The sequence below is a fragment of the Polypterus senegalus genome, chromosome 4 (assembly GCF_016835505.1).
Source record: "Polypterus senegalus isolate Bchr_013 chromosome 4, ASM1683550v1, whole genome shotgun sequence".
Lineage (NCBI taxonomy): Eukaryota > Metazoa > Chordata > Cladistia > Polypteriformes > Polypteridae > Polypterus > Polypterus senegalus.
The window spans coordinates 219,734,586-219,748,833 of NC_053157.1; the positions used below are offsets into that span (position 1 = coordinate 219,734,586).

Consider the following 14,248-nt stretch of genomic DNA (forward strand, 5'->3'; position numbering starts at 1 on the left):
ACACATATTTAGTTACACACATTTATATATATATATAAGTATGTGTGTTTATATATATATATATATATATATATATATATATAAACACACATACTTATTTACAAATAACCTTTTTAAAAAAGGAAGAATGTGTAGATGTATGCATGCACTTTTATTATGCAGTACCAATTCATATAAAAATAATTAAGTGGACTAGATGTTATCCAATACCAAAAATTGTTGTTCCTACTACTCACCCAACAGTTGCTTCTTTTAGAAAAATATAAATAAAATTTGAAGTGAGAACAGCCAATCTGAACATTCATTAGGAAATGTTTATGGTTCGCTGGAGAAGAAGGAGTACCTTGAGGTAGTCAGGGTATGTTCCACCCATGACTTGTTAAATGATAAGTGGACTTCAAGGATTGCACCTAAAACTTCTTTTTTCATGCATTCAGGGGTCTTCTTAGTTCCCTATCTGTTTTTCCTGGTTACCTGTGGTGTCCCCCTATTCCTCTTGGAAACAGCTTTGGGCCAGTACACCCGTAAATCTGGCATTATCTCCTGGAGGATCCTCTGCCCACTGATTGAAGGTGAGAATTGCAGACATGCTTGTTTGTCTAAGGAAGGGTACTGTGTGCATCAGGATTTTTTCTCTTTTCATCAGCTTAATTCAATAGTATCAGCACCTTTTGTTGGCAATGACACTAAAACCACAAAGGAGTTTTTACTTAAAACATCAATGAAGTTTTGCACAACACAAAGGAATGGGTAAAACATTTAGGATAACTTTCTTTAAAACGTATAGAAAAACACAATGTGAGTTGGTCTCGTCCGATGCGAGAGATGGACGTCTGAAGTGGAGCTCCGCCAGCAGTGGTGCTATTTTTCATATTATTTGCTTATTATTCTGAGATATCCTGTATTTATTCAACCCGAGAGGGACCGCTACAGTATATGTAAACACATATAAACATGGCCAACAAGAAGGGGGGTCCGAAAGAATCGAAGACTAAAGCTACATCCAAGCTGCGATCAGCAAGCCCTAGTTCGAGATACGGCCTCTCAGAGACAGACCTGGATCAGATGGGCGAAAGTACAGACTCCTCGGGACCACGGTCCGCTACATCGTCGCCGGCTGAGAGCGAAAAGGGGAGCGAAGGTGCGATCGTGAGTGCAGATGTGGATAGCTCGCCGATTGGAGAGGATTACCTGAAACTGGAAAAGGCCAGGAGGTCCGCGGCTTCAGTTACGCAATTACGCGGGACTGGAGCAGCGGGGACACCGGCTTCAGCAGAGTCTGCTGCTTCATCTACGGTACAAGAAGGCACATTTGAGCTATCTGAACTGAAAGTGTTGCTCGCTGAGCTCACGCAAGATATAAAGAAAAGCGAGAAGGCTAATGAGAAAGCAACGGCAAAGGCACTTGAGAGACTGAAACAGGAATTAAAACAGGAGATGAAACAGGCCAATGAATGTCTGCGACAGGAAAAAACAGGAAATCCAACAGGCAAATGAAAGGCTGCGTCAAGAAGTACAACTTGAACTTCGACAGGTGCTGGGTAAAATTGAAGAGCGCATTGAGAAAAACTCGGTTAAACTGAGCACGCTTGCTGATCAATTGGAGCATCTTAGTGAGACATTCACGAATCGGATCGAAATAGCGAACATCTAGCTGCCAGTGCCGAGGAAAGAGCAGTAAATGTCAGTTGAATGTAAAAACTCGGAGAAAAACTTGGAGACAGACTGGCTGCTTTAGAAGATGGGAATAGAAGGTATAATGTCAGAATTGAAGGCCTGCCGGAGAATCGAGAAAGTTTAAACCCGGTGAAATTCGCAACTGAACTTTTTTCTAAAATAATCGGGGGCGACTTTAAAGCAGAATCTGAGATAGCAGCGGCTTACGCGTCTGTGATCAAACACCGTCAGACCCGACCAAGATCTTTTATAGTTCGTTTTGAACGATTATCATTTAAGTTAGAGGTGATGGAACTCCTCAGGAAAAAAAAGGAAGATATTATATATGAAAATTGCCACATTCGCGTCTTCCCTGACTTCTCTCCAGCAACAGCTATCAAGCGCGCGCCTTCTATAATATTAAACAGCTGCTACGGCAAGCCAATGTCAAATACGGCCTCCTGTATCCGGCAAAACTGAAAGTGGAATGGCAGGGTCATTTCTATGTTTTCGCTAGCAAGGAGGAGGCAGAAAATGAGTTAAGAAAGCTGATCCCGGGACTATTCTGATACATAATTGTGAGTCATGGCGGTAAATGATAAAGCTAGGATTAATAATCTACTGTCTGATCTATTTGTTTTAAAATACGGGTTTTTATCAGCATATATTCTCATATTCTTATATTATTATTACTTACTTATTACTTATCATTACTTAGTATTACTAGGGCTAAATGTTTATGTTTTATTGTGCTTAATTACGTTTTCCTCCTCTTTTTTCTTTTCTAATTATTTCATGTGTACCCTAAATGAGACTGTTCAATATCATACCCTTGGTTTGCTGTTATTGCTATTACTGCATTAAGACTTGTTATGCTTGTTTTGGACACATCTTTAACACCATCACCTGGGTTTATTATCTGGGGATATCATCTTAATGCACTAAAATTGATGAAGATATATATATATATATATATATATATATATATATATATATATATATATATATATATATATATATATATATATATATATATATATAAGTGCAAAATTCTTTTTTTTTTTTTTCTTTTTCCTCTTTTAAAGACTATATTGGTAACAGATATCTCTATCTTTTAACCTTAAAGCGCCACTGCATGGGGGCTTGATGTGCTTTGGGCGTGCTCTGTCTCTGGGTATGTCAGAGGACTGGGACTGCATGAAGTGGGTTTTAGCCTCACCTGGGGAGGCAAAAAGGGAGGGTGGGGGTTAAGGGGAAGAGAAAGAGAGCAGGCTTGATCTATATCTAATCTATCATCTCAATCTTTATAATTATAACTATCAACGTAATAATAAGCTGCATGGCAACAACTCTTGGGGGAATAGGAAATTAAGACCTAAACTATTTCACTTCCAGTTAAGACTATAATATGACACCAAAAACTCAGAATCAGTGTCTCCATGATGGGACAGTTAACCGTAAGCTGGAATGTTAAAGGCCTGAATCACGAATTAAAGAGAAAGAAAGTACTTTCTCACCTAACAGGTCTAAATGCTAAAATAGTATTTTTACAGGAAACCCACTTACTAAGTAAGGATCAGTTCCGGCTGCAAAAGACTGGACTGGCCAAATGTTCCATTCTAGTTTTACAAAGAAAACTAGAGGGGTGGGAATTCTCATACATAGAACAGTACCATTTGTAGCATCAGATGTAGTATTGGATCCTGAAGGGAGATATGTGATGGTCATGGGAGACTTATCTAACTGTAAAATGATTTTGATAAATGTTTATGCACCTAATGTTGATGATAAGGAATTTATACAAAATTTATTTGCATCCATTCCCAATCTGAACACTCATAAACTTATAATGGCTGGGGGCTTTAATTGTGTTCTAAATCCACTTTTAGATAAGACTTCCTCCACAGGGGGGACGGCAACTAACACCGCAAAGATAATTACAAAGTTTATAACTGATCACAACTTATCAGATCCCTGGAGGTTTTTAAACCCAAATTCAAGAACATATTCTTTCTACTCACCAGTACATCATTGCTACTCAAGGATTGATTACTTCTTTATAGATAATAACTTCTTGCCTAAGATTAAATCTTGTAAATACGATGCTATTGTTATTTCAGACCATGCTCCGATGATCTTGGAGCTGAAATTACTAAGCCCCATACACTCACCCGCAGATGGCGTCTCAATCCGCTTCTATTAGCTGACGAGAATTGTACTGAATTTATATCCAAACAAATTGAATTCTTTCTAGAGACAAATACATCCCCTGAGATCTCTGCAGGAATACTCTGGGAAACTCTTAAGGCCTTCTTAAGAGGACAGATTATCTCATATCTTTCCCACAGAAATAAATCCGAGCGAAGAAAGTAGCAGAGATAAAAGCGAAATTACTAAAATAGATGAAGAACATGCCAGACTACCAAGCGAGACTCTACATAAGAGGAGGCAGGCTCTACATTCAGAATTAAACCTCTTGACAACTAAAGAAACCGAACAACTAATTTACAAATCCAGACATCATTATTATGAACATGGAGAAAGCTAATAAGCTTTTAGCGCAACAAATTCACAAGCAAGATGTATGCAACGCAATCTCGGTAATTACTAACACGAATGGAGATAAAATCATCGAACACAAAAATATAATGTACACTTTTAGAGACTACTATAAATCCCTATATACTACTGAGTTTAAAGAAGACAATATACAATCTAATGCATTTCTGGATAAATTACAGATACCACAAATTGACGCTTTTAGTGTGGAGGAGCTCGATAAACCTCTGTCATTATCAGAATTACTGGATGCTATAAAGTCACTCCAAGGTGGAAAAGCAGCAGGCCCTGATGGCTACCCTGCAGAGTTTTACAAGAAATTCTCCGCTCAGCTAGCTCCCTCCTATTAGCAACATTTACAGAAGCCAGAGATAACCAATCTCTTCCACAAACCTTTCGCCAAGCACTAATCACTGTCTTTCCAAAACAAAATAAGGACTTATTACAATGTGCATCATACAGACCAATTTCACTTCTGAATAACGACGTTAAAATACTCTCTAAAATCATAGCTAGAAGGATGGAGAAAGTGCTCCCTCAGTAATATCACAAGACCAAACTGGATTTATTAGGGGCCGACACTTATCTTCAAATCTTGACGCCTGTTTAATGTAATATACTCACCAACTAAATCAAACACCCCAGAAATATTATTATCATTGGATGCAGAAAAAGCATTCGACATGATTGAATGGAAATACCTTTTTACTATTTTGGAGAAGTTTGGGTTTGGCCCGAACATTTGTGCATGGATTAAATTACTGTATACTAACCCAGAAGCTTCAGTTTGCATCAATAACATTTGCTCAGACTACTTTAAACTAGAGCGTGGCACAAGACAAGGATGCCCTTTGTCACCACTGCTGTTTGCAATTGCCATTGAACCACTGGCAATACATTGTCGAAATACTGATCAGATAAAGGGGATTAGCAGAGAAGGACTGGAACAGAAAATCTCATTATATGCAGATGACATGGTACTGTATATATCGGACCCAGAAAATTCTGTGCCTGCAGTCTTAGCAGCACTCACAGAATTTCAAAAGCTCTCTGGTCTCAGAATTAATCTGAATAAAAGTGTACTCTTTCCGGTGAATTCGCAAGCATATAATATTAGATTAGACACCCTTCCTTTTATCATTGCAGAACAGTTTAAATACCTCGGGGTAAACATCACAAGTAAACATAAAGCTCTTTATCAACAAAATTTCGTCGTCTGCATGGAAAAAATTAAACAAGACTTGCATAGATGGTCAACCCTTCATCTCACACTAGCTGGAAGAATTAACACTGTTAAGATGAATATTCTTCCTAAGCTCCTTTTTATTTCAAAACATACCAATATACATTAATAAATCGTTCTTTAAGCAATTAGATTCAACAATAACCTCATTTATTTGGAATTCTAAACATCCACGCATCAAAAGAGCGACCCTACAAAGACAAAAGGCAGAAGGCGGCATGGCTCTACCTAACTTCCAGTTTTATTACTGGGCAAATATACAGTCGATAAGAACCTGGACACAAATAGAAGAACATACACAGGCATGGACCGCAATAGAAGTAAAATCCTGCAGTACTTCTTTGTATTCCTTGCTTTGTGCTCCAATAAACACACGTTATCGGCAATACACTAATAACCCAATTGTGCTCCACTCACTTAGAATCTGGAACCAATGTAGAAAGCATTTTAAGACGGAGAAGCTTCTTTCTGTGGCACCTGCAAAAGAACCACCTCTTTCAACCCTCACAAACATATGCAGTTTTAATATCTGGAAAAATTTGGAATTAACTTGCTTAGAGATCTTTATATAGACAACGTCTTTGCATCCTATGAACAATTACATTCCAAATTTAACATTCCAGCTACAAATTTCTTTCACTATCTTCAAATCAGGAACTTTGTTAAACAGAACCTTCCAGATTTTCCTCATCTTGCACCCTCATCCACGCTGGAAAAATTATTGCTCAATTTCAAGGAGTTAGACTCCATCTCTACAATATATAAAATCCTTTTACAATCCCTTCCTTTCAAAGATCCAAGAGGACACTGGGAAAATGACCTCTCAATTAATATATCAGAAAAGGAGTGGAAAGTAGCAATGCAGAGAATTCACTCAAGCTCCATATGCAAAGCATACAATTATACAACTCAAAATTATATATCGAGCACATCTGTCTCGACTAAAACTCTCCAAAATGTTTCCAGGGCATGATCCAACCTGCGAACGTTGCAACCAAGCCCCAGCCTCACTAGGTCACATGTTCTGGGCCTGCTCCAAATTAACATTATTCTGGACAAAAATTTTTAATTACCTCTCAGACAGTCTTGGACTCACAATCCCTCCTAACCCATTAACAGCTGTGTTTGGGGTTCTTCCAGAGGGTCTTAAAGTGGAGAAAGACAAACAAATTGTGATTGCATTCACTACACTGTTGGCACGCAGACTTATTCTGATAAACTGGAAGAACCCAAACTCTCCTCTTTTAAGTCAGTGGGAAACTGATGTGTTATATTATTTAAAATTGGAAAAAATCAAATACTCAGTTAGAGGATCTGTGCAGACTTTTTTCAAAACATGGCAGGATCTAATCAGTAATATTTTGAAATGAGTTTATAAAGCACAGAGAATTTGTTGATTTAGGTATTTTTAAAAGCCTTAAATTTTACACCGTTTGGCTTGCTCTCTCTCTCAAGGGTGGGGATCGATCTGTTCTTAGCATAATTCTTTTTTTTGAAAAACTTGATTGCTATGTATTGATTGTAATAAAATTAATAAAAAAAAAAAGAAAAACACAATGTCATGTATATGACTATTACTTGATGCCTATTTAAATACTCCTGATAACAGCATTCGTTAGTAAGTCATTATCAAACATCATATAGTTCTTAACATTATTAGTTTATTACGTAATTAAATGACACTTCAAGTATTAGGTCTTGTGTTTTTAAATTAATTTACAAATGATTTTAAGAGATGACTAATGAAGAATTCTTGACAATTCAGTCACATATTATTCTTGTTTGGAAATCACTGATTAATATTAAACCAGCGTTTCTCAACCATTAAGTATTTACGACCCGAGTTTTCATAACAGTTTTAATGGCGACCCCCTTACGTTTTTTTGAAACCCTAATAAAACCTATTCCTATATTTTTTGCCGCCAATGCACCGCTACAAGTTTTATTATACCTACTTAACTTTTATCGACATTTATCTAACTCTATATTTATTTTTCTAGTATCAGAATGTAGGTTAAGTTAATTTGTTTTGGTTTCAATAGATGTATTTTTCATATTTTCTATTCTTGTTTTCTTTTTTTCACATCTTTGCGTACCATTTTTTGTTACAACCCCATAGGTCGAGAACCCCCGTATTAAACCCATTCTTGACAAATGTCTTTAAAATCCCAGCGCCTTTTGGATTTTCCACATATTGTAATAGTTTGTTGTTTGTGTTGCTGTTTGTAAAATGATGAAGGTCCTCACATTTTGTTAGAATCAAATCGTTTAAATTAATATTAATAGAAAATTTGACTTTTTGGTTAATATAAATAGAATGTAGGCTTGATATGGATAATGGGAGATTTTGTTTACCCCCATAAGCTAACGGTTTCATGGAACGTTCCTAATGTTCTGCTATATTTCTGTATTTAGACAACAGAATGATCTCGGATTAAAGTAAGACAGCTAAAAGGAACAAGAACTGTTAGACAGAAAGGCTTTGAGGTCATAGAGTTTACTGACCATTATTTATGTGTGTAAGTAAATCAAACGCAGATCCTAATGTACTGTATGTTTTAATAAACTCCTGGGTTGCTTTGGCTGTATGTTTTCGGTCATTGTCCGTCTGAATCATGAAACGCTGCCCAATCAATTTGAGTGCATTTAGCTGGATTTGAGCAGACAGTATGTCTCTGAACACCTCAGAATTCATTCGGCTGCTTCTGTCCTGTGTCACATCATCAATAAACACTAGTGTCCCAGTGCCACTGGCTGCATGCCCAAGCCATCACACTGCCTGCCTCCGCCATGTTTTACAGATGATGTGGTGTACTTTGGATAATGAGCTGTTCCAAGCCTTCTCCATACTTTTTTCTTGCCATCATTCTGGTAGAGGTTGATCTTGGTTTCATCTGTCCAAAGAATGTTTTTTCCAGAACTGTGCTGGCTTTTTTAGATGTTCTTTAGCAAAGTCCAATCTATCCTTTCTATTCTTGAGGCTTATGAGTGGCTTGCACCCTCAGTATTTACTTTCATGCAGTCTTCTCTTTATGGTAGACTTGGATATCAAGACGCCTACCCCTGGAGAGTGTTGTTCACTTGTTTGGTTGTTGTGAAGGGGTTTCTCTTTACCATGGAAATGAGCAACACTCAAGTTCACAACACACCTGATAGGTCTCTTTTACTCGTATGAAATAATAACTGTTTGGTCTGTGTCACGAATAATGAGGACTTGCTGGAACATGTAATGAAGTAGAAAGTATGCTACTTAGAGGATCAGTGCAGAAATTTTTCAGAACCTGGCAGGAGCTAATCGTTAACTTTTTAGAATAAGCTTTTAAATCAATGAGGAAGCAAATTCGTTCCCCATTTATTTTTCTTCCCCATTTATCTTTATTCACTTATTAATTTATCTATTTACTTATTTTTACTAGGTTTAAGTTTTATTCTGCTCCGCATGCTCTCTTTCTCAGGGGTGGGGGTTGATTTGTTTTCAATCCTATTCTTGTAAAATTGATGTCTTTGTATGGAATATTGTGTGATTTCAATAAAATCAATAAAATTAAAAAAAAGACAAGAAAGAAAGTATACTACTTGACCTACAATGCAGTGGGGTAAACATTGGGGCCTGTGCCTCCTCCAGACTGCGAGGGGGCGTCCGTCCTGGTTATGCAGGAGGCCTCGGGTAGGGGGCTTGGAAGCCCAGCCCTGTAGGGACCCGTGGCCACCGCCAGGCGGCGCCCCAGTGCCTATTTATCCCCTGGAGCCCGGCACTTCCGCCACACCAGGAAGTGCCGGGGGGAAGATGACAGGGGACACCTGGACGGCTTCTGGGTGCGCAGCCGGCACTTCTGCCACACAGGGGTGTGGCCAAGACTAATTGCCGGAAAGCAGCTGGAGCCCATCATTGGTGGATGTCAACAACAACAACAACAACATTTATTTATATAGCACATTTTCATACAAACAGTAGCTCAAAGTGCTTTACATATTAAAGAATAGAAAAATGAAAGACATAATCAACATTAACATCGAATAAGAGTAAGGTTCAATGGCCAGGGGGGACAGAAAATGTCGGGAGGTAGTTGGCAGAGCTGGAGAGAGGACAGGAGGCGGCCAGAGGAAAGGCACAAGGACTGTGAGCCCTGGACTGTGGGGGAATCGGTGCAAGAGGCACTGGGGTTGCACGTGAACAAAACTTGTAAATATTGTAAATAAACAGTGTGTTGGGTGAACTTATGATGTCCATCTGTGTGTGTCCGGGCCAGCGTTCACAACATCAATGTCAATTTATTTATATAGTACATTTAAAACAACATAGGAATGCTGTGACCAAAGTGCTTTACAATAAAAGAAGAAAAACATACAATTAACATAAATAGAAATAAAATAAATGAACATAAATAAAATAAATAATAAATAGCAGTAAGATTACATAATCACAATGAGGAAACCATCAGTATTACTGAAGGTCACAGAAAGCAAGTGAATAGAAATGAGTATTTTAATCTTGTTTTGAATTGTAGATGACTCCTTTATGTGATGAGGTAAAGAGATCCACAGGCGAGGGGCAGCAGCTGTAAAAGCCCTGTCTGTCCCCCTTAGTTTTACATTTGGTAAGAGGGACAACAAGAGACAACTGACCAGAAGATCTAAGCACTCTAGATGGCTGGTGTAAAACACACAATTCAGATAAATAGGCAGGAGCAAGCCCATGAAAAGATTTAAAAACTAGCAACAAGATTTTAAAATCAATTCAAAAACTGACAGGCAGCCAGCGTAAAGAAGCTAATATTTGACAAACAGAATCAGACTTTCTTGCCTCAACCGGAAAGTGAGCAGTAACATTCTGGACCAACTGTAACCTGCGTATCAGAGATTTGCTAATTCCAGAATACAGCGAGTTGCAGTAATCAAGGTGAGAAAAGATAAAAGCATGAGTAGCTTTCTCAAGATCCCTAGAAGATAAAAAAAGTCCTGATCTTACCTAATAAATGAAGCAGGAAAAAGCAATTCTTGACTACAGAATTAATCTGTTTCTCAAAAGAGAGGTTACTGTCAAAGATAACACCAAGATTGCGGACTTTAGGTTTGCAAAAGACAGAGAAAGAGCCGAGAAGTCCAAGACCAATTTGGGCTTTAAACGTAAATGTAAAAGTACTTTTTAAACGTAAAAGTAGCCCTAAATGAAATGTACTCAGGTCAAGTCCAAATAGCTGAAAAGCGTACTTAGGTAAAGTAACAAAATAGTTTGATATTTTACACCTCAGTCAGTTACAAATCACTTTTCATTTGGTGGGAAAATTATCCAAAGTACTTCATGAGCTAGAAGATTTGTCAACTACATTAGGTGTCTGAAAGTCGATTTTCAACTTGTTGATTTATAAAACTTGAACTGACGTGAAAGAGTCAATAAAATCACTATTTAATCTATCATATCGGCTCTATTCACGTTATTGGCAGTTACTACATTATATGAGGTTAGCAGGAAAGTGACTGGACAGTAGTTCATGGGGTCCTTGTGTTCTAGCCTTAATTACGAGGGATGTTCAAAATGTTTTTGCACTTTTTTTAATCTCGATTTATTAAGAATTTAGAAAACAAATGACATCACTTTTCTACATTGTCACCTTCGTTTTGCGATGCAATTTTCCAGGTGTCGTACCAACTTTTTAATGCCCAATTACTTTCCTCCCACCTTCACTGTTTCCAACGAAAATATAAAAGTGCAGAAACTTTTTGAACGTCCCTCGTATTATTATGCCTATAGCAGCCACTCTTTTGACCTTTCATCTTACGCAGACAGTCATTGACTCATTTCATCTCAGTTAAGTACTGTAGGATGCCCAGGTTGGTCTGACTGAGCATCTGGCCTTGGGACAGCTAGAGGTTTATATTTTGCTGCCCTGCCTGACCATCTGTCTATCAAGTCTCACACCCAATTTTAAGCCTTAGCAACTTCAAAACTAGAAATTCTTCCATTCTGCTTATGTTTAACTTTAACTGTATTTCCAATTCTTGCAAAGTACTTTAAGCCACACGTATTGTATGTATAAAAATATACCATACAAATAGGTGCTGTTGCTGTCATTACTGTATATGACTGGTCCCCTAGAATCTTAATATCAGACACTTTTTTCTTTTTAGGTATTGGTTATGCAGGCCTGATCATCATTATTTATTCTGCCATCATATACATCATCGTCCTGGCCTGGGCGCTCTTCTATCTATTTCAATCCTTTAGCACGGTGTTACCCTGGGCCAGCTGCAATAACACCTGGAATACAGGTAACCTAAAAATACAAAGGGGAAAGAAAGTTAAATGAATTTGAAATGAATCAAATGTTATCAAAAAATAATAAAAGGAAGTAAAGTAAAACATTTGTTTTAATGCGAATGCACAGCCAATGAGAACTCTTCTCCTATACAGTTCTTGCAATTGGCATTTTGTTTAATGTTTCATGAGGTATCTGTGTTAAATCGAAGTGTTGTACATTTTTCTAAGAATTCTGTGAAGATGTTTCGGAGACTTGAGTAGATCAGCATTTCTGAGACCTTCATCTTTCTTTTTTTTCAGATTCTGGTCATGTTTTGGGTCATTTTGTATCTCATTATTCTTTGGCTGCTAATTTAGGATAAAGCAGTTAATTAAAAGCAAAAACAGTGCACTAATTAAGAAAAGAATTAGAATGCAAAACTGCAGCCACTGGGGTCCTCACGACCAGAGTCGGGGACCCCTGATCTACACCATGGACTACTCCACAAGAAAAGCAACGTTTCAGTTTGCCCAAAAGAGAACTGATCTGCAAGTTATTTCGCAAAATAATCAGCTGGAACTCTTTATGAGGGAAGATTCGTTGCATGTGAAAAACAAATCAGGGCTATGACTGTTTATACTTGTTTCTCAATAAAAATAATTATACTAATAAATAAAAGATCGTTTTTCAATTGTAATATACATGAAGTCTGTTGCATTTTCCATAGCTGCAGGCTTTTCACGCTCCCTGTTCGAGGAGACTGAGTAGCATAGTTTGCTTGAAGAGAAAGGCATTTATCCACATTAAAAAAACACAAACATTTTCCGCCTGTCTGTATAAGATAATAAATATGCCATTTTTTTAATATGTCAATTATCTGATGCGACCCACGGTGCTCTGATTCATTGTCAAATGTAGCTGTCCAAAAAAAAAAAATGCCAAGATGCGAGATTTTAAATGAGTAATGGAGGGTATCACTACAGTGAGCTGGTTAACCGCCTACCGGCACAGGCCATTGTAGGGTACGCTAATACCTTTGTGAGCGTTTTTATTCTGTGTGTGTGTGTGTGATGCACTGACAAACTGTCTATCTTTACCTCACAGACACCTGCAAGGAGTTTGACAAGAGTGGCCTTTCTGCCAACAGGACAAAAGTGGAGAATGCCACCTCACCAGCGCTGGAATTCTGGGAGTAAGCCAGTCTTGTGTTGGATGACATGTTTTACATAAATGTACAGCCTAGTTAAAGAACTGCTTGGAAATCCTGGAGCTAATAAAGTAGAGCTGAAGAGCACTTGCTGTCTTATAAACTCGTGAGAACAAATAAAACAGTCAGGGTAGTCTGGCACTTTAAACCACATCTGCCAGGTCAGTGCTTAGCACTAAGCAATTCATTTTGCAAGCTAGTGCTGCCAGTCTAGTAATACAGAAACGCATTCTCTGTGCACTTGTCAGTCACTTTAGATAGTAGTATAAACTAAGTTACTCCAGGTACATTTAAACAGTTTTGCTAACAATGGTTTGGTCTGAGGAGAATGAGCTCGGCATGTGACCATTGTGCCTTCTGATCACACAGCAGACGGGTGCTGAACATCTCTGCAGGGATTGATGAACTGGGCAGCCTGAACTGGGAGATGGCACTGTGCCTTCTCCTCGCCTGGATTATCTGCTATTTCTGTGTCTGGAAGGGGGTGAGATCTGTAGGCAAGGTGAGGCCATAACGTAACAGACCATAATGAAGCACCAGGTGACTAAAAGAGCCTTATTCATTATGGACAAAAGTTAAGCATGCAGATACTAACCCTGCTAAATGCCAGAAGTCTTCTCTCTGCTTCTCACAGGTGGTGTATTTTACGGTCTCATTCATTTACATTATGCTGATCATCCTCTTGGTGCGAGGACTCACTCTCCCTGGGGCCAAGGATGGCATTATTTACTACTTGTATCCGGAGCCATCTCGACTTGCAGACCCTCAGGTGCCAAAACTCATTTAAGTAATGTAGTTGTTGGTTTTAATGAATATCCATTATAAGCTGGTACCATATTTGGTGTAACATTACTGTTTGGACCACAGTTCAGTCCCAACATGCCATTTGTGCAGAATTTGCATGTTATTCATTTGTTCTTTTATCAATCCAATTTCCTCATACAATCCAAAGACATACATTGGTGACTCTGAATCATGCTGATTTACAACTTGTAGGTAGGAGCTTTTTGGTTTTAGTAAATTTGCAAAAAATTTCTAAAATCTTGTTTTTGCTTTGCCATTCTGGGGTATTGAATATTGTTTGAAAAGGGAAAAAAATAAACTGAAATGATTTTAGCATAAGGCTGCAGCATCACAAAAGTGCTAAAAAGTGAAGGGGACTGAATACTTTCGGAAGGCACTGTAAGCACATTATACATATATAAATGCTGTTGTGTTTTATAGTGTAAAAACAAGAAAGGAGAACTGTGACCTCCAAAAATGTGCAATTAGTTGGTTTATCTTAATTGGTTTTAATTTTAGTCAAACAAATCGATTAAAGATCAGTCAAAATGGCAAAGTATA

At 37.9% G+C, this 14,248-nt stretch overlaps 1 protein-coding gene across 1 annotated transcript in view; it reads left to right on the top strand.

Annotated features, from left to right (window-relative positions):
* Positions 1 to 127: 127 nt before the first annotated feature.
* The window catches only part of LOC120528853 (sodium- and chloride-dependent GABA transporter 2-like), a 44,789-nt gene continuing 30,668 nt past the window's right edge, over positions 128 to 14,248 (top strand). Inside the window, exons 1-6 of the mRNA XM_039752931.1 lie at positions 128 to 137; positions 438 to 572; positions 11,588 to 11,728; positions 12,802 to 12,889; positions 13,274 to 13,406; positions 13,539 to 13,673. Of these exons, the coding sequence (XP_039608865.1) occupies positions 128 to 137; positions 438 to 572; positions 11,588 to 11,728; positions 12,802 to 12,889; positions 13,274 to 13,406; positions 13,539 to 13,673 (642 nt within the window). The remainder of the gene's footprint in view (positions 138 to 437; positions 573 to 11,587; positions 11,729 to 12,801; positions 12,890 to 13,273; positions 13,407 to 13,538; positions 13,674 to 14,248) is intronic.